Source organism: Anastrepha ludens, chromosome 2 (genome assembly GCF_028408465.1).
Source record: "Anastrepha ludens isolate Willacy chromosome 2, idAnaLude1.1, whole genome shotgun sequence".
NCBI lineage: Eukaryota > Metazoa > Arthropoda > Insecta > Diptera > Tephritidae > Anastrepha > Anastrepha ludens.
Window position 1 is genome coordinate 141,449,845 of NC_071498.1, and position 20,844 is coordinate 141,470,688.

Below are 20,844 nucleotides of genomic sequence, written 5' to 3' on the forward strand. Positions count from 1 at the left end.
TTGAATATAACGGTCAAAGAAGTCTGGAAACAGTTCTCAATTTTAGATTGCTGTGAAATCGTCGGCAAATCACTCAAAGACATTCGTCAATCAACACTGAGAGCTTGCTGGAAAGCACTTTTGCCAGAGGTTGTAGTACAGGAAACTGTTGTTAATCTCGTTGAGGATGAATATGAAAACGTAGTGAGACTGGCAAACGTAATAAAAGGCGATGGATTTGACGAAATAAATCTGACTGATATTCGAGAATTAGTTGTGGACGACGAATTAAATGAAGTAGATTTAGCAGCAATGACAAGTGAAGCATTATCGATTGAAGAAAGCTCTGACGACCTCTCTGACACCGAAATCAAAAACTTTTCGCTAAAAAGTGTGGAGAAACTTTTAAATCTGGCGAAGGAGTTGGAAGAGTATGTTTTGGAAAACGATCCTCTAAATAGTAGAGCAGAAATGTTCAAAAGAAATCTTGAACATGATTTATCTGCCTACCAGGAAATCTATAAAGATTTACGAAGTAGGACAAAGCAGACATCAATAAAATATTTTTTAAGACCAGCAATAATAGCTGAACCGGATCAATGTGATAGTGGGTCAAGCTCGGATTTTGAAATAGGACGACCAAGAGCAAAACGTTTGAAGCAAATTATAATAAGCGAGGACGAGGAAGCGGATTTGTAGAAGGTTGAGATTTAAAATCCTCTGAAATATGTAGATTTGAAAATCCGTGTCCATTTTTCCCAGATTTTATTTTCCTTCATTTTATGTTATTTAAATAAATGAATTGCTTTTTGCTGGTAAATTAAATGAATTAATTTATGTTATTATATTGAAATAGACAAATAGAAAAATATCTTTGAAAAAATAAATTTTTTTTATTCGATGAAAGGTCTAATATAATTAATTCGGCTGAGAAAACTTTAAAATGTTACTTGCGTGATATTGTTTAAGAAAAGGAAAAAAGGAGGAAAAAAAAGTTTCCTACAACGCGATTTTCCTACAACGCGGAGTTTTTCAGGAACCAATTAATCGCGTTGTAGGAGGGTTACCTGTATATAAACTTTTACTTTACCTTCATTGTTTTGGACGCACTTAAAAGCGTACAAATGTCGCGTCCGTTACCGTGAAAATGCCTATATTATTAACCTAAAAAATAAGAAAACGAAAAAAAAATATATGTTTTGTAATTTTTTTAGCAACATATTTTATTAAATCTTGTTTCTATTGTTTTTTTAAGTATGTTTCATCCTATAAAATAAAATATAAAGCTTTTCGAAAAAATTTGATTAAAAAAAATATTTTTCTAATAATGTTTCGAAATTTTTTTTTTTTTTTTAATATTGAAAAACAAAAATAAAATTTTTATTTTCTTAATTTTTTAGAAAAAATTTAAATATTTTTTTAAGTATACATATATATTTTATCCTAAATAATGAGTAAATTTTTTTTCTAATTTTTAATTTGAAAAAAATAATAATTTTGTTTCTAACAATTTTTCGAAAAACATTTAATTAAAAAAAAATTTTTTTTTGATATTGTAATTTTTCGAAAAAAACTTATTTTTTTGATTTTCTTTTTTTTTGGAAAAAAATTTATATATTTTTCAAAGTATATATATTTTATCCTAAAAAATAAGAAAACGAAAAAAATTAGGTTTTTTTCTAAGTTGTAATACAATTTTTTTCTTAAAATTAAAAAAAAAAAAATTTTGTCAAGCTCTTGCATTTTGGGAAAAAAAGTTGGATATCATTTCACGGTAGCGCTCACCATTCACAGTTATGTTACGATTCGCAGCATCTTTGAAGAAGTATGGACCAATGATACCTCCAGCCCATAAACCGCACCAAACTGTGACGTTTTCTGGATACATTGGTAGCTCTTGCAATTCTTCAGGCTGATCTTTGCTCCAAAATCGACTATTCTGCTTATTTACGTACCCATTGATCCAAAACTGAGCTTCGTCGCTCAACACAATTTTCCATAAAAAGGTGGATCTTCGGCCAACTTTCCAAGATCCCATTCACCAAAAATTCTGCGTTGCGGTAGGTCGTTCGGCTTCAATTATATGGACTGTACTATCGATTTAAATAAAAACTTCATACATTTTTCTGAATTTTACGTGTGTTTGTTTGAGAAACTTTCCTATAGCTCTTAAAAAATCACTCTTTAGCAGTTAGAAAGGTTGAGAAAGTTTAGCTATGATTTTTATGTAAAAGCATAATATAATACACCTGCTAATGTAGCTCCTAGTGGGCTAATAAAAGTAAAACCAAAAATGTGTTACTCAATTACGAATTGATTCATGCGACCTTAACTCCCGGCGCTTCAGTTTACTTATATAAATATATCTACTTTGCCACGTATGTACATACATATGTATATACAGTAGGTTCTGTTTTTATGCGGTAGATACGTTCCGCAAGAAACAGCATAAAAAAAGCTAATAGTTCTATAGTAAAACTATAGATACGTTTCAAAAGTGCTAAAACCGCATAAATCTGAAATAATGTAATAAAATCGCATAAAAAAGGGCACTAGTCCCATATTATTACTATAGATACGTTCCATAGACCGCATGAATCTGAAATAATTAAATAAAATCGCATAAACAAAATATTGTATTTTTGAAAATTATATCTTTATTTAAGAAACGTCAGAATCGAAAAATAAATTTAAGTCAGAAATAGAATCAGACAATACCCACATGTTGCGCGTTCGTTTAGGACTTGGCGTAAAATCACTTTCGTCACTTGAGGAAATGTACACGTCTGATCTGGATAGTGATGCAGGCGGTTCCATACTTGTAGGGTTAGCATTTCTGATGTAATCTGTGAAGAGTTTTTGCTTAGCTGGTTTAGAATCTTGTTTATATGTACAATTCCCGATAGGTCGACATGCATTTTGTAATTTAAAAAAAACCGCACTATTTCAAAACCGCATAAAAAAAGCCGCATAAAAACAGAACCTACTGTATGTGCATATTTAGTTAGATTGTCGAAGATCTTATATTTTACTTCAGTTGATTTTATTTGTTTACTCGCAGTCTATTTTTTTCTATCCAAGTGTCTACATACTTTTTTCTACTCTACTGATTTGCTTTGCTCCCTACTTATTTTTGCTTGTTTATTATTTTTAATTAAAGACATTCCGTGAATTGTTGTTGAGTTTGGTGGCGTTGCAGAAAGTAAAGGACGACCGAGCTTTGGCCCTCTTCGATATGCTATTGAATAATGTCTGCTATGTGCTGGAATATCGAGAGACAATATTGCATCTGTTAATGAACTACAATGAGGCACACAGTACCAAGTGAGTATATCCCAGTGAAACATAAAAATAATAACCTACACAAATAAATACATATGCTCACATAGTTGACTAGTGCAAAGATAAATTAGGTATATGTGACACCATAAAATAATACTAAAATATTTTCCCTGAAAGCCACCCAAACGACCCGTAGGTAAATTATTGAATGGAGTGGAGGGTCTCGCAGTACTCCACATAAAATTTTTCAACATATTTTATTTCTCAGGCGTACAAATTTTGTGTTTTCATATGTCACTTCAACCTTAGAAGGTAAACTTTGGCTCCCCCAAAAAATTAGACTTTTGATAATTGATAAAAAAAAATAGTTTTCCTTTAAAAACTTTGTAATATTTTTGGTGTTATACGACTTTATGAATGAACAACAAAATTATTTTCAATAACATCAACTTCATCACCGTATGAAATGTGAATTTCAATCACAAAATCACAATATCATTACGTATGACGAAATGGAAGTTGAGCTAATACGTGAATGTGAAGTGCTAACGCATGAAAACAGATATTCGTTAGTTACCGTAAGCATTTTATTGTCGGGCTAAGCGATCAGAATACAAATGTCTCGGAAGATCAAGGTATGAAAACAAGTGATAGGAATTAGGATCGCAGACAAGTTCGTCATGATTTTAAAATTTTTTGTAGATGCTTTTTTTGTCATATCTTTACTTAAAGAATGAGGCTAGGCTGCGCCTAGACGCGCAAACTTATTTTGTTCCGTTTTTCTGCACCAGGTTTTTTTTTCCTTGTTCACTCCTCTCGGGAGCATAGGGCCTCGACAAGACTCTTACATCGTACACGATTCTGTGCTGTTTGTGTTTGCACCGTCCCATGAGATATCGGCATTTGCTATTTCGCGCAGCATCGACCTTCACCAAGTGTTTTTTGGTCGATTGCGCCCTCTGCTCCCTTGCGAGTTCCAGTGCAGCGCCATTCGCGTGATGCTATCTGGTGGTTTTCTCAATGTGTGACCAATCCATTGCCACTTTTTACGTTTGATTTGCCTAAGGATGGATTCCTCGTTCGTTAATCTCCACAGTGCGTTGTTACTTATGGCGTTTTGAATATTCTGCGGATGATGCAAAGGCATTTGTTGATAAAGTATTGTAGTCCCTGTGTGATGGTGTTAAATACCAGCCATGTTTCGCTTCTGTACAACAATACGGGCTTAACGCATGAGCCGAATATTCGTAGTTTAGTGCGCCTGGAGATTTGCGAACTCCCCCATACTGAATGCATTCGCTCGAATGCTACCCCAGCTTTGTTTAGCCTGCAGTTGACATCTACATCTGCTCCACCATCTGCGTGATGATGCAATCGAGGTAGCAGGAGCTTTCAACGAATTCCACCGGGCATCCGTCAACCAATATGTGTCCTGCGTTATTGTAGTTAACTCTCATAGCCTTGGTCTTGGCGATGTTAACCTCCAGTCCGACAGTGCGTGCCAGCGCGACTAGTTTGTCCGCCTTCGCGTGCAAGCCAGAGAGTTTGTGAGAGAGGGGGCAGATGTCTTCGGTGAAGCCCAGTCACTCAAGACATCGGTTGAAACTCCATACGATGTTTTTTTTTGTGCAGGCTTAGTTTGCTTATGACGCCATTAAGGACGATGGCGAAGAGAAGGGGCGACAGGGACAACCCTACTTTACGCATCTAGAGAATATTCTGGCTAAACACCATCAGTAACACGGCATTGTGGAGATTAACGAATGAGGAACCCATTCTTAGGCAAATCAAACGAAGAAAGTGGCGATGGATAGGTCACACGTTGAGAAAATCACCAGATAGCATCACGAGAATGGCACTGAGCTGGAACCCGTAAGGGAGAAGAGGTCGCGGTCGACCAAAAAATAGGTCGAGAAGGTCGATGTTGCGCGGACATCTCCCGAGAGGAGTGAACAAGGAAAAAAAATATTCGTCGTTGCTGCTTATAACTTCGTCCCACCTCTCGACTAAATTTTTTGATGCCGCTCCGCCAAAAACCGCCTGGTTGTTCAGCCAGTTTTTAAGGACCTCTTTGTTATCGAAGGTAACGCCCTACATTGGTAGTGAATGGATCGCTGATATCGCCTCCGTGAATTACTGCCAGTTCGGAGTTCTCGTAAAGGGCTTTGATGAGGCGGCTTATCTTGGCGGGAACTCCCTTTCTACGCAGTGCCAGCCATATTGCGTCTCGTTTGATAGTGTCGAACGCCTTCTTAAAGTCTACGAACAGCATGTAGAGCGCGGAGCGCCACTTAACTGATTGTTCTGTTATAATCCGAACAGTGTTGACTTGGTCAACACAGCTTCGGTGAGGGCGAATACCAGCTTGCTCGTCTCTTAACCCCTTGCCTTACGATTTAATTTCGAAGAAACATGCGTGCTCAGACTATTTAATTTTAATGCAACTCTGTGGGGGTGTTATCAGAAAATAAAACTAAACTATTATAACGGTTGTTTTTAAGTTTATTAAATTTACTACTACTACTACTACTACTACTACTACTAGCCCGTCAATGTCGAATTTGGCAGAGAAAATGTTTGCGCGCGACACTCGTCATTTCGACTTAAGGGGTTAAGGAGCGCTCGATATCTTAAAGCCTGCTTTGAATGATTGCTTCTACAATTTTGTAGGTGGCGTTTAGTAGGGTTATTTCTCGCCAGTTGCCGCAGTTACCCAGGTCGCCTTTCTTGGGCAGCTCCACTATGATGCCTTTTGTCCAGGACGGAGGCAGCTTTTCATTGCTTGCATGATGTTGTTGTTTTATTGTTGGTTGTCGTTGTTATTTTATTGCTGGTTCTGCACCAGGTAATTAACTAAAAATATTGCAGTTCTAAGTTTGAATTGTCTCTCAAGCGATTTATCGATTATTTTTGAACAGACAACAAAGAGTCGTAGTCGCTGCGAAGAGAATTGACACTATGCGACCGGATTTCTGTTGGTCGATTGTAAGCGAAAAACGTGTAATTCGAAAAAATTTAATACAAAATTTAAATAGTAAAAATTTAATAGAAAAAAAAATTTAATTAAGTTTAATAATATGGCGGCCACCTTAGCCGAATGGGTTGGTGCGTGATTACCATTCGGAATTCACAGAGAGAATCTCGGTGAAACACCAAAATTCAGAAAAACATTTTTCTAACAGCGGTCTCCCTCGGCAGGCAATGGCAAACCTCCGAGTGTATTTCTGCCATGAAAAAGTTGCTCATAAAATATCTGCCGCTCGGAGTCCGCTTGAAATTGCTGCTTCCTCCATTTGTGGAACAACATCAAGACGCACACCACAAATAGGAGGAGGAGCTCGGCCAAACACCCAAAAAAGGGTGTATGCTCCAATTATATATATACATCTATATAATATAAGGTGGCGCAAAATTAGTCATCATTTTGTATAATTTTTTAAATAACTACAATAAATAAAAAAAGTTATTTTGTGTGAGGGAAATATTTATTTTGACCTTTACGCGCTCCATCATGTCTCCAATTGTATACTGCAGGTGCCCAATTCACAAGTACCTATCAAATAATTGCAAAATGTTTTCTTTTTTTCTAATGCCCTAAGTACAACAAAGCGTCTTTTACACCTTTAGTCCAACTTGCGTTAGAACGAAGCCAAATCTCTTGTTACTTAGTAAGCATATCCAAGAAATCTAGAGTAAACCACCAAGTACTATAGCTGGTTATTATTGCTCTGAATCATGGGACTTCAAAGAATATCTCTCTCTCTTTTTCTCTCGAAGGTTGCCTCTTTTTATATAACAGGCACCTTCGATTCACCACTACTCGGCTCGCTATCTCTAGGCTCTGCGCACTTAACGATGAATTTGCATGCGAAAGCAACAACGAAGCTATCGGGTAAGATTCGCCGCTAGCGATAACCTCACAGAACTAGCCTAACTCACTATTTTAAATGCTGCCAACTCTCTTTTAAGAGAGCTTCATTAGACTGCATACTGCATCATACAGGGAGACTTTTGTTGTTTTAAATTTCCGTATTCTCTTTTGATGTTCACGTCGTGTTCGCACTTCGTGCAATTGTTGGTCTTTAGTCTACAGTCAAAAACAACACTGAGAAGAACGAAAGCACAAAGGGTGTTCACAGGGTGCACGAGCATCACAAGTAACGAGTTGAAGTAACAAATGTTTCCCTGTATAAACGCGGTCTTATCCATACTCATTAAGCGCTGTTGTGGTCAAACTGACACTGTGGACTGATGCGTGTTAACCGATTAGACGATGTATACCACAATCGAAGTATTATATGACATTTTTTCTGACATTTCAATACACCGAGATTCGAAAGCAACAGCGGGACTAACATCGCTAGTGCGGAAATATGTTATGTGATACGATTTAGTAGCAAATTGTTGGGACACCGTGTGCAAGTCTTGAAAATAATGCACAACCTCTTATGCGCTTGAGTGTTGTACCTCTTTCCAACTCACATCGCTAACTACCGCCTTCTCCACTCTTCTGAATATCCTTGCTGCGTAATGGGATTGTTTACATTGTTGGCAATAAATGTGCGAGATGACTAAAATCGTTTCTATGTAAGCCAAGCAATGCCATCAACGCCATCGAAGTGGAATGTCAGCTATATGTTAGCTAGTTAGATTGTGGACGTGGCAGCAGTGACAACAATTTCGCGCAGCTTATGGGAACATTTTTGCGCTTGACGCTTTCTCTACTTTTCATGCCATCGAATTTCGCCGGAGTCTGTCAAACTTTCGCTGCAACTATTCTGATAAAATTGTGGTTGTTGCTTTTGCCTGATGTTGCTCAGTTTAATTTAGAATTTTAATTCATTTTGCTCGTATCGAAGAAAAGTTTAATTGATTTTGCAAATATGTTGCGTGCTCGAGCATTAAATTATTATTTGTATAGGAATATTTATGGTGTGTGTGTGTGTGTGTGCGTGCGCTTGTGCTGGGACCATGGCGTGTGGTAATGGCAAGCAGTCACACTTGCAGGGATTTAAGCAAAGCTATAAACTATAAACTATTATGCATATTTGTATGTTCCATACTTGCCGAAAACTTTACTTGAATTTTAATTGCACTCCAGCCGGTTGTTGGGCTGATTGTTTACTTAAATGAATGAATGAATGAATGAGACTGACTGCCTGCCTGCCTGCCTACCCGTCGGCTCAGCACTGCCGCTTGGCGGCTGGTTGCTAGTCTGTGCGCGTGCCAGCAGCCAACCTTGATCTCCGAACGAATTGTTGTCTGGCTTTCAGCTTTGGAAGGATATTCAACCTGACCTTCTCCCATCACTCGAATCCATTGTCCTGTCTGCCTGCCTGCCTGCACGTCTTTTTTGTTTGGATGCCAGTTAGCGCATCCGATACTTTGGGAACACAATATAATTTAGTTCAATTGTTTGTTATACATATAAATTGTTGTTGTTGTAGTTATATGTGTGTAATTCTCAGTTTTGTCATAATTGCATGCAGTAATCGGCCAGCGTTAGGCAAACATCGCCATGCCAATGCTCAGATCTAAGTTATTGCATTTCGCTCATACATTTCTGGCCACTCCAAAGCCATAAATATTTACTTGTAGGTTGGGTGGAATTCATAAATGAGTAAGTAAATGGTGTTGTGGTATTCTCAACGCTCAACTCCCAGTTGCCAATAGTTGCTGATACATATTTACATACCTAATATATTGCCTGTTTACGGGCCACAGTGGCTCACTAGTAAGTAATTGCTGTATGTATTATGCAAGTAAAGTATTACCTGGATATAAGCACCATGAAAGACTTCTATATCAGCATTACGGGTGCATCTAATTGAATGAAATGAAAATTAAATAAATTTCGCTTTAAAGCAAGGGCAAATTGAGATTTAATTTACTTAAAATAAATATATTGGGTTGTTCGGAAAGTAATCTAGTTTTTCCCCGAGAGTGGATTTAATTGTATTTTTTGACAGCAAACTTCACACTTAAGTCGCCAGTGTCAGAGCTGGTTTGCAAAATTTTGATCCCGCTCTTTTGATGTCGAAGATGCGCCAAGTACTGGAAGGCCGGTTGAAGCTGATAAAGATGCGCTAAAGGCATTAGTTGATGCAATCCGGCGAATAACAACACGTGAGATCGGTGCGAGGTTAAATTTATCGAACTCAACTGCTTATGACCACCAGAAAGGCCTGGGTTGAAGATCCTCTTTCATTTTCACCACAAAGAACGAAATTACTTTCCGAACAACCCAATATTTATATGCAGCAAAGAGATCACAGAGATCAATAAATAGTCATACTCTGAATTTTGGTTCATTCATTGGGCTCTATACCATACGATTATTTATATTAAGTACGGATACGTTAGTTGGTAGTTCTACAAAGCCTGCAATTTCCGACTGAATGCTCATAGTGGCGAGGCCAAAATGGTATGGTACTTGCTCAATATATGAAGCTCAAGCATAATTTTATTGGCGGCGCTCGTCTTATCGTACCTGCTGCTCATATTTTTATTTTTGGCTTTGTTGTTTTTCAAAATATTCTCCTTGGAAGTTAGTACACTCCTGCATACGCTTGAACCGATTTTCGAAGCACTTTTACCGCTCAGAATAGAAGTGCTTAAAAATTTTCTTGTGTGCGCCGATATGTGAGAGCTTGCATTGTCTGGGCGAAGTATGATTCGTCTTCGGCGGTTGGTATTCTCTAATCCCCTGAAAACTTCTGGCTAACAAAAGGTTGTGCACCACCCAATTGAGTGATTGACTGTTTTAAGTTTCTCTAGTGGTACAGGTGTGACATAACCAGATAACAAATTTTCGAAAAAATCGGGCGACTATTTGGTTTGAGGTGCTCTTTCCGCGAACAACTTTTGTTGCATTAAGCTCGTCTTGAAACACCCACAATTTTTTTGTTTCCATAGAGCTAAGATTCGTCACATTTAACGATGTCATAGACGAGTTTTGCTTGATTTAGTAATTATAGTAGTCCCTCCATGGGCTCTTCCATCAAGATGGTTTGTCACATACGAGATGTGTTCAAAAATATCGCGAATTTTGAATTTTCGCAGGATACATATATTCGAATTTCGGTCATGTTGGTACTCATGTCTCTCACTCAAGCAGACGAGTTCGGCCATTTTGAATGTTCAGTTAATTGTTGACAGCTGCTTTGCTTGCACGTGTTTCGGATCTGGCCCCCTGTGACTTTTTTCTTGTTCCCGAAACTGAAGAGGCACATGAAAGGATGAGGCTACGCTACGATTGACGAAATAGAGGCGGCATCGAAGGAGCTAAACAAGATAAAAAAATGATTTTTTGAAGTGCTTCGAAAACGTTGGCACAAGTGCATAATATCTCGCAGAGATTACTTTGCAGGGGATAAAATAGATATTAATGAATAAAAAAAAATTTTTTTTGAAATAACGCAAAATTCGCGATACTTTTTGAACACACCTCGTACACTCTATATGTAGGAAATTTCACAAGACTTGTGTCAGTGAAGTGTGTTTCTGCAATCAATGCTATGCCAATTTCTTTGCCAACTAAACATTGTTTTAGCTCTAAATAGGGTTGTGTTAGACCATTTGCATTCCAAATTAGAATTTTAATTTTATCACTTTTGTCATATTCTCTAAAAAAGCATTGTAATTATATTTATTATATTTGTCATTTGGTTGACTACAGATTTTGCCATGTCTTTAAACTATTCAATATCTTTGTTGTTTTCAGATTTGTTAGTCAATTCCTGTTCGGGTTTATGTTCCCTTAAGGGGTTATACGCAGTTATGACTTTCAAAAAAATCGATTTTTTATTGCATTTTTGTAATGTACATATATTCAAAAGTATACGCACGAAATTTGAAGTAGATCTAAGCAATACTTTCGGAGTTATAACTAAATATGTAGAGATGCCTCGGTAGAGATGTCAACCGGTATTGAAACTTTAAACGTGTTTTTTTCAAAACGGCATTTTTCAAGTCGGTGTACACGATATCTCGAAAACGGCTTGTTTGATCGGTCAACCGTTTTAACTCAATCTTTAAAGATACATTTTCTAGTAATTAATCGTTCCTTTTGTAAATCTGATACTTATTTTCCATTTTATAATCAATTTACGGCCAAATTTTAACGTAAAAATCGAAATCATTTCTCTTAAAAGCTGCCATTTTATGAAAATTCACTATTTTGATTAGCCGAACGATTAATTACTAGATAATCTAATATATTAACAAAATTTGTTTGGTTTTTTTGATTTCAGATAATCCAATCCTGAGTTACGATGTACACCGTAAATCGTCTTTTTTTAAAGGAGGTTCCAGAAATCGCCTGCAGCGCGCTCTGTAATCAACATTTTCATAAATAAAAAATTTTGTTACGTTCTTGAAGGATGCTTTTATAACCGCCAAAAATGTTCAAATTAAAATATTCTGAAGTTTCTTCAGGATAAATCCTTGACAACCCCTCTTTTATTTGCTTCATAACTGCGTATAACCCCTTAAAGAAGATGCCAGCTTAGCTTACTCCGGGAATTATGTTTGCTAAGGCTGCTGTTATTGGTGTATTCATTTTATTTGTGTTTAATGTTAGTTCTTTAATACTAGAGCTGTGATAGTCATGCAAAATAAAAGGCCAAAATATGCAATATGAACGAAAAAATGCAAAAAAAGACAAAATATGCTTGAAAATATCTATGAAAACATGCAAAAAAGCTTAAAATAATATTCGAGAATCTCTCAAAAAATACCGAAAATGCAAAAAAGGTAGTTTTTACTCCTGGGCTAGTAAACATTTTTATTTCAGTTAGCCAGATACTTATAGTAATTCATTGTTGCAAGTCAAAACAAGATGTTGTTTTAGATTATCGAACGACAAACACCGCCGTTTTTCAGTTAAAATTGTCTTGTAGGTTGAGAAGAAACGTTCTAATTCCACCGTTGTAGCAACAGCAAATTTAAAAAATCTTATTTCACATGGTGTCAATACTGTTATATATTCATTTGAAGCGCTAGCTCGTGAATCTCAATTCAAAATATCATTAATTTCAAGCGAAGAACTATATCCAATATTCCGAGATAACACTTCTTCGAACTTCTTCAAACAACGGTCGTCGGTCTTAAGCACAATGATAGAATGAACTTCTTCATACAGCTCTATACACTTTTTCAATTCAAGTCCTTTCGATTCTAATATTTTGATCTTGTCTGCGATGAACATGAAGTTAGCTTTTATGAATGCCAAATCTTGTCGAATATTGGACGCTCGAAACGCTTTTTTTGCATCTCGAATACATTCCGAATCTGCATCATTTGAATAATCAACAACCGATTTTAAAGCGTCAAATTTGTCAGCATAGTAATCGCATGCTTGTAGACAAGTTCCCCATCTAGTGACAATTGTTCGGGTGGCAGTGGAATGTTCGGATTTGCTTGCTTAAACAGCTGTCGTCGCGCTGCTGACTGTGAAGGAATTTAATGGTTTTTTCAATATAAGAAGTTGAACTATAGATAAAAATAGCAATACGTACTTTAACGAAGGTAGCCTTTACTTTTGATATCAACAAATTTACTTTATGGAACTCTGAACGAATAAATTCTACCAATCGATGCAATCCATGGGCAAAACATGTAACGTGTAGCATTTTTGGGAATAAAACTTGAAGAGACTTCATTGCCGAAATCATATATGCAGCAGCATCGGTAGTAACGAGCATAACATTTTCATATTGAATTCCTTCAATACAAAAGAAACGCCAAAAAAAGGTGTTTAGGTAAAGACTTACATACCTTTAGGCCATAAAAGTAACAATGATTCAGTAAAAAATGTTGCGATCGTGCTAGCGTTGCATTTGTCTATAACTTTAACGTTCAACAAATAAGATTTTCCGCGCTCATTTTCATCATCCAATATGCCAAAAACAAAATTCGCAACTGATCTTTTTTTCAATATCCGTTGTTTCATCCAGAGTAACCCAAATATTTTTTCCATCAGCTTTTAAACGCAATTTTTCAATCGATTTTTCATACAAATGTGGCACATAATTACGACGAAGTGTAGTTTGATCTGGAACTGATTGTGAAGTGTATTTTTCTATGAATTGTACTACACTCGGATGATTCACTTTACTTAATGGAATGTTGGCTTCGATTGAAGTTTTACATAAATCCATATTGAATTCCGAAAGATTTGGCCCATGTTTCTGTTGATGATTTGATATTAACAATTAGCTCATTTCACGTTGAGAATTCTGTTTTTTTCTTTCTTGAGCATCCTTGTGTTTCGCTGAATCAATGTGCTGTTTGACTTGAAATATTTTTTTCGCAAAACATTGGGAAATTGGTTTTTCAAACGCACAATAAATTCACCCGGCGTTTCTTTTCTATGCTTTGGCATCTTATCCCAATTTTCAATCAACCGATTACTTCAAATACCATGCAATAACTGAGAAGAATATAATGGAACTTACTTTTACTGCATTTCATACTAACAAGTGACGCATAGCACTTGTCGTTGTGCTCTCTTCGAAAATCATAAAAAAAAAAATAAATAATTGGCGCGTACACTTCTGTTAGGTGTTTGGCCGAGCTCCTCCTCTTATTTGTGGTGTGCGTCTTGATGTTGTTCCACAAATGGAGGGACCTACAGTTTCAAGCCGACTCCGAACGGCAGATATTTTTATGAGGAGCTTTTTCATGGCAGAAATACACTCGGAGGTTTGCCATTGCCTGCCGAGGGGCGACCTGTATTAGAAAAATGTTTTTATTAATTTTGCTTTGCGCGAGATTCGAACCAATGACCTCTCTGTGAATTCCGAATGGTAATCACGCACCAACCCATTCGGCTACGGCGGCCGCGAAAATCATAGTAACCAATAATTGCGCCAAACTCATTTCGTGGAAATTTTCGAGTCTCATTTTTATAAACAAATTTGTCGCCTCATTGGAGAAAGCAAATAAAAAAATTTTTAAACAGATGGGCGCATAAAATGTTATAGATCTGTTGTTGAAACAAGAGTTTAGCTGCGAATTGTTTTTCTTTATGTTTTGGTTAGAAGAATGATTTACATTTCTTAAAATTACTCAAAAAATATGCAAACCAGCATTTTAAATCGAAATATGCTTTTATGGAGGAAACATGCAAAATATGCATGCAACATGCATTTGCATGACTATCACAGCTCTATTTATTACGCAGAGGTGGAAATCTTTGGATTTTAAGTGCTAAAGTTTCTTTGCTGCATAGAGTTTCGCTAATCTCGAGCTTCAGAGACTTATTGATTCACCCTCGTATGAAGATGAGCTCTTACATCTACATTTAATAAATGTTGTAAAGCCTAAATTCAAGTAAATGCATGCAATTTGCATCAGTTGCATGTGTGAAATTAAGATCTTTTATTCAAATGGTTAATGCAATATGCAGAGTCTATAGACATACACGCATACAAGGATATTAGTGTAGATAATTCTATTTCAGAGTGCTGGTGTAAATGCTTTCTGGTAATATTCAAAATAAATTTGTTGATTTAATCTAACATTTGCTGTGAATTTTGGTTTAATAATTAAGTAATCATTTGCTTCTCCAGTTGACATTAATTTGACTTTTCGTGTAAGATAGGACTTTTAGTACATTTGTAACTGTATTGGCTGCAGGTTCAATATTAAGTTCAAGACAAATTTGTTTGCCGTGAAACATGCAATGGATATTTGCTTATACTTGACTGCGAATTTCCTTGTAATTGTGATTCTACCCAGTGTGCGCATCATTTCCTTACACAGCCAAATGCTTTCTCGTAATTGTTATACGCATAGCTCTTATGCGCCTCAGGCAGTCATTGCTAGAGTATTACAATTTTGCAACTCTCTTTTTAAGTATTCGTTCTTAAATCAAGAAAGTCAAGTTGTAAACTTTGCCGTTGTGTTATTTGGTAGTATTGTCCAGTTTTTCCTGTTCACAAAAGTTGCGTGTTTTAAACACTTCTGCATACATTTAAATTTGTTGGTATTTTTGTATTCGTTTTATAATATTTCTGGTTTAACATTTGACGGTTTAAAATTTTTCTTAATTTTTCGCTTCATTGTTATTGTCCTTCCGTGGTCTCCCATTGTCTTTGGAAGGGCTTGTTTGCTGGCACCAGGCGCGTCGCTGCCGTAGCGAAAATAATTGTGGAAATAACATTTTAAGGGGGCAGATACCTGTAAACGGCCACATTTTCCCTGATTTTCATTAAAATTATTTAAAATGAAGAAGTTAAAATATTTTTTTTCAAAATTGGCGTACAGTTTACGTATACATTAAAATAATATAAATTTTTTTTTATTTTAATCATTTAAAATGGCGGATGTACACTCAATTCTTCCAGGAAGGTCGCAGCGGGGCTTCTCAAACCGCGGGCATTGTATTATAGCATCGGCGTCAGTGACCTGAATACAAAAAACCAAAATTTTTTTCGTTTATTAATGTCATAATTTCTATATGAATTAAAGAAAAATAAAAAAAAAAATCGCGGAATAAAATGATGAAAAACAAAAAAAAAAAGAATTTTGCGGCGAATTTTCCTACTATTTCGGCATCGAAAACATTATTTTTAGAAACATTTTCGAAAACTTGTAAATTCACATAGAAAGTAATATCATAAAAAAGATGTGTGCAAAATTTCAGGGAGATCGGTCAATAACTTTTCGAGTCATGGTGTACGCCAATTCGCAAAACATAGTTTTGAAAAAAACGCGTCTAAAGTTGTAATACAACATAACTACAGGGTTGCCCATATTCGACGGACCCGACGGATTTCGATGACTCTTTGTGCCCATTCCAATCGACGAAGCTTGTCCTTAGGCAACAATCTTTGCGTCAATTGAATCTTATACGGGAACAAATACAAATCTATGCGGATAATTCGTTGTAAAGTGGTCCGAGCAATGCCCAACTGCTAAGAACGGCGATTTTGGGATGTCCTTGGCGACGCCTTGGTCGGTTTTGATTTGGCCTCTTTGGATTAGAAAAAGCATTACCAGTCGAAAACTTTTCGTACAAACGTTTAATGGTGTTCTTAGAAGGCACTTTTTTCACATTATTTAATTTTTTATACGCACGTTGAGTTTTCACAATTGGTTGCTTTTGTTGAAAGTAAATTTCAACAATTTGGGAGCGCTCGCGTGGCGTGTACTGTTCCATGGTAAAAATCTGCTTGAACTGACGCTTCCAACGCGGTATGTCATTAAGCGGTCTGCGGTCTCTGTCAAAAGATACAGGGTTGCCAGAAGGGTCCGTCGAATATTGGCAACCCTTTATACCTCTCCCAGCGCTCGAACGCAAAGAAAAGAGTCGTCACGGTTGACGATCTACAATATAAGAAATACTTAAATTTACGTTCTGAACGTTTTTTCACTTATTCTTAAATTATAATATTAACATTTTATGAAAAAAAAAATTTCGAAACTTTACAGGTATCTGTCCCCTTAAATGAAATTTGAGAATGAAATTTGAGAATGAAATTTGTAATGACAGCCAAATGAAGTCCGAACGACTCCCGAAAGTGGAACTACAAAACAACTCACGGTGGAGAGAATTTAGAAGGCATAGCCTTCATCGACCATTAAGAGGCTCGCGGCGATTTTGAAGAAATCTGCTGATTTGCTTTCTCATTAAGGGTGCCAGTCCACAAAACAGAGATCGCCTTGGTTCTGTCAAAAATGTACCGGGAATTCTTCAATGAAACGCAAAATAATTGTTTTATCATCAAAATTTATTAAGTCGCCTTCAAAACAGGCTCCATTCGATGCAATGCAGATATGCCAACGATTAGTCAATCCATCAAAACAACTTTTAAACGCGTTTGAAGAGATCTTCTTCAGCTTCTTCAGCGAATTCTCCGTAATGGCCTCTATCGACTCATAGCGGCATCGGCATTCGGCGTGAAAAAGTCACAGGGGCCTAGATCCGTTGAAAACGGTGGTTGTTCGATGATATTTGTCGAGTTTTTGGTCAGAAAACTGTTCATAATATGAGCCTTGTGAGACGGTGCATTATCATGGTGCCAGATCCATGAGTTTTCTGTTCACAATTGGGGCCATTTTATAGGAACATTCCCTCTTAAACGTCGCACAACTTCCAAATAATATTCTTTATTTACCGTAGAACCATGTGGAACGAGTTTCGAGTGCACAACACCCTGATAATCACAGAAAACGATTAGTACGACTTTCTCTTTTGACCGACTTTGATGTGGGTTTTTGGGTTTCGGTAAATGTGGATAGCGCCATCAGCCGCCTGTTGACTGTTGACTGGTTTGCATTTCAAACTCATATACCCACATCTCATCACCTGTTATGATGCGCTGATGCGCAGGATGAACGTTGGGTCCGAATTCCCTTCCTCATGCATGTCTTCAGCCACTTTCTTCCGATGAATTTTTGTAGGAAATTCAACTCTCTTTTGGAACGAGTCGAGCAGCCACGCGTCTCATGCCCAATTGATGGTGTAAAATGTTGCGAATTGATCGTGAGACTCGCTAAGGTTACAAGCAACCCCCTCACACTTAAGGGGGGAAGCTGGTCTAGAGCGCAAAAAATGGGCATATTATATGAATTTATTTTGACTCAACAAAGGAATCAATCGAAAATCTGTGAAATAGGTTTAATAATATAGCTCTCATGGTACAAATACAAAATTTTTCGTCTGAATTAATTTCAAAATGGCCGCTGTCCAGCAGTTCTCCTAAGGCGCCTTTTTTTCTAGTGGGTCCATTGCCGAAGACGTAAACTCCTTAATTTTTGTCCTGGATCAAAAAATAAAATTTTTTTAGTTTCTATATAACAACAGAAAGAGACGTACGTAGGATTTTTTCGATATTTTGTTTTTTCGCGAAATGGTGCACGTTTGAACAAAAAGTTACAATTTTCACTATAAAGAACGACATAAAATTGTTGATTAAAAAAAAAACTATGTAATATAAATAAAAAATCCTACGTACGTCTCCGGAGAAAGGTATTTCGAATGTATTATCAAAATTTCGTAAGAATCGGTAAAGATTTGTTCGAGTTATGTCTTCGGCCAGTTTAAAAAAAGTGATTTCGAGAAAAACGCGTTTAAAGTTGTAAGTAGGTACTGCCGTCGAATGAAAAATTTGGGCATTTAGACATTTTTGCTGGCATCCCCCATTTGGCGTTTTCATGCGTTAAAGACGTTGATGGGCGACCAGATCGGGGCAAATCTTCCACGACTTCTCGACCCTCCGCAAAAGTCTTATACCACTCGTAGACCCGTGTTTTTGATAAAGCACACTCGCCATAGGTTTTCTGCAACATTTTCAACGTTTGGGCAAACGAAATTCCATTCAAAGCAGAAAATTTAAGACAAATTCTTTGTTCGATATTTTTATCCTTAGTGAAAATCACAGAGCACACCTGCGGTTGACTGATATAATTAAATGCCAAAAATAAGCTAATTCACAAATCACCTCAAGCTCTGCCGCACCATAGAGGGCAGTTGTACCAACAATCCAGCAAAAGAAAATACCGGTCTAACGGTTAGACGCGATAGAAGTGAAACCTTCCGTAAAACAAACTGAGAGAGAATGAGACGAAAGCAGCATTAGGAGCGGGATAATTATAGGTTCATTATAATATTGCTATAAAGTTCACATTTTATTTTCTTCATTATTATTCATCCTCAATGTTTTCAGTTTCAACAAATGATACGAGTGGCTTATGATAGCTAAAATATGATACAAATGCTTTGGTTTTGATGTTGTCAACATATCTTTGAAATACCGCGTCAATTGTTGTTTGTGATCGTGTTGTCGATTCAGTGCGATTGTTACACATTTTTAAATTGAATGTTGTATTGACAAAGTCTATTAAAGGAACCGCTTTGTCCAATGCAAAATTGACGTTAAAATCGCCACTTAAAATCATTGGAACCAAGGCGAATTTATTACAGGTGACAGCAAACACATATAAGTAAAACCCTACATGTATTTGTTGTTGCGTTTGGTGCAAGCATCATGTCAAAATCAGCAAGCAAATGTAAACATACGAATGTAAACATACCAATACATACAAACAAAGCATATCATTTTGACGTAAGCCATACCTACGGCGAAAAATTCAGCTGGGTGAATGCTGTCACCTTATTAAATCCACCTTGATTGGAACTTTATCGTAATCTTTTCTAAGTATCCGCGATACTTCTAGTGTATACTTTATTAAATTTTCGTGAATGAATTCCGTGACGCTATTTATTGATTGATTCGGTGAAATATAAATTGCCACAATTAAAACTGTTTTTCCATTGCTCAATCTGGTTTCGCATGCACATATTTCTCCCACTTTAGACAGCTGAACAGACAGTGTTTCTAGTTGCTGTGCATTCAGATCTATCTGTGGAGTTACAATACGAGCACCGTCATTTTAATTGGTGTGTATTTCAACACCGCCTGCTCTCGTTTGTGGTCTTTTAAATTGAACTACAACATCAAAATTGGGAAAGTCGAAAATGTTTTCATTATCCAACCAAGTCTCGGAAAGAATTAGAAAATTTGACGATGTTGCTACTTTGTCTAACTGCAGATCGTGTACACGAGCGCGCAAACTTTGGCAATTAAATCTAAATAATGGCAACCCTTCCCTAGCTGCTATAAAATCACAGTTCCCTATATTTTTTTGACTGAATGTAAGTAAACAATTAAATAATATATGATATTATGTGAAGTATGTGCCATTGGAAGCTACAACTTTACTCGCATCTTCCAGCAGCATACGGATTCCTCTGACGAAAAATTCGAGTTCTTTTGACTTGATCCATTCATTGAGCCAGTTTGGGATGCATTGATCGGAGCAGATGGTAATCCGAGGATGCAATATGGCGGTCAAGATTTCCCAATTCAGCACCTCTAAACGTTTCTGGACCGAGTTTACCAAACCTTCTGATCCCACCCAAGGCACTACATAATCTTTGAAGCATAGACTTTTTTTTTCGCTGCTGACGGACCTGGCATCCTCCAACATTTTCGACGCCTAAGGTTATCATAATAGATCCATTTTTCATCGCCAGTGGCGTTGCGATGCAGAAAACCTTTACTTTTCTGCCGTTCAAGAAGCATCGCACACGTCACCAATCGTCTTTCGCTATACCTCTCCCCTTCTATTGATGTGACACTCAGTTACCTGCTTTCTGGATCATTCCCATCGCCTGCAAAGGTACGTAAAGCGTTAATCCCATAATTAAATTCGATTCAAGCGAAGTGAAAACTAGATCACTAGGTTTAAGTTTATATATTTTCCCCTTCTATCTCCGTTTCTTAATAAATGCCCGACTTTTTTTAAAGGGCGAAGCATGAGCGCACATTTTCGAAATTATTTTGTTTCTTTTTTTTGTATTGTTATTTGTCAAAACGAACTGAACGTGTGCCAATTTCCGTGTGAATGCATTCAACTGACACCAGTCAAAGTGCAACTGTAGATATGCAGATGCTTACACAAATACGTCAACGAATATGCAGCGCAGCTACAAACATACTTACGCACGTATGTATGTATGTAAACATGTGCTCTATGTGCATTTGTGCGTCAATGCGTTTCACTGGAAATCGG

At 36.8% G+C, this 20,844-nt stretch overlaps 1 protein-coding gene across 1 annotated transcript in view; it reads left to right on the plus strand.

Annotated features, from left to right (window-relative positions):
* Positions 1 to 20,844, plus strand: part of LOC128855461 (protein timeless homolog) — a 163,465-nt gene that overhangs the window by 83,840 nt on the left and 58,781 nt on the right. Inside the window, exon 7 of the mRNA XM_054090387.1 lies at positions 3,140 to 3,303. Coding sequence (XP_053946362.1) covers positions 3,140 to 3,303 — 164 coding nt within the window. The remainder of the gene's footprint in view (positions 1 to 3,139; positions 3,304 to 20,844) is intronic.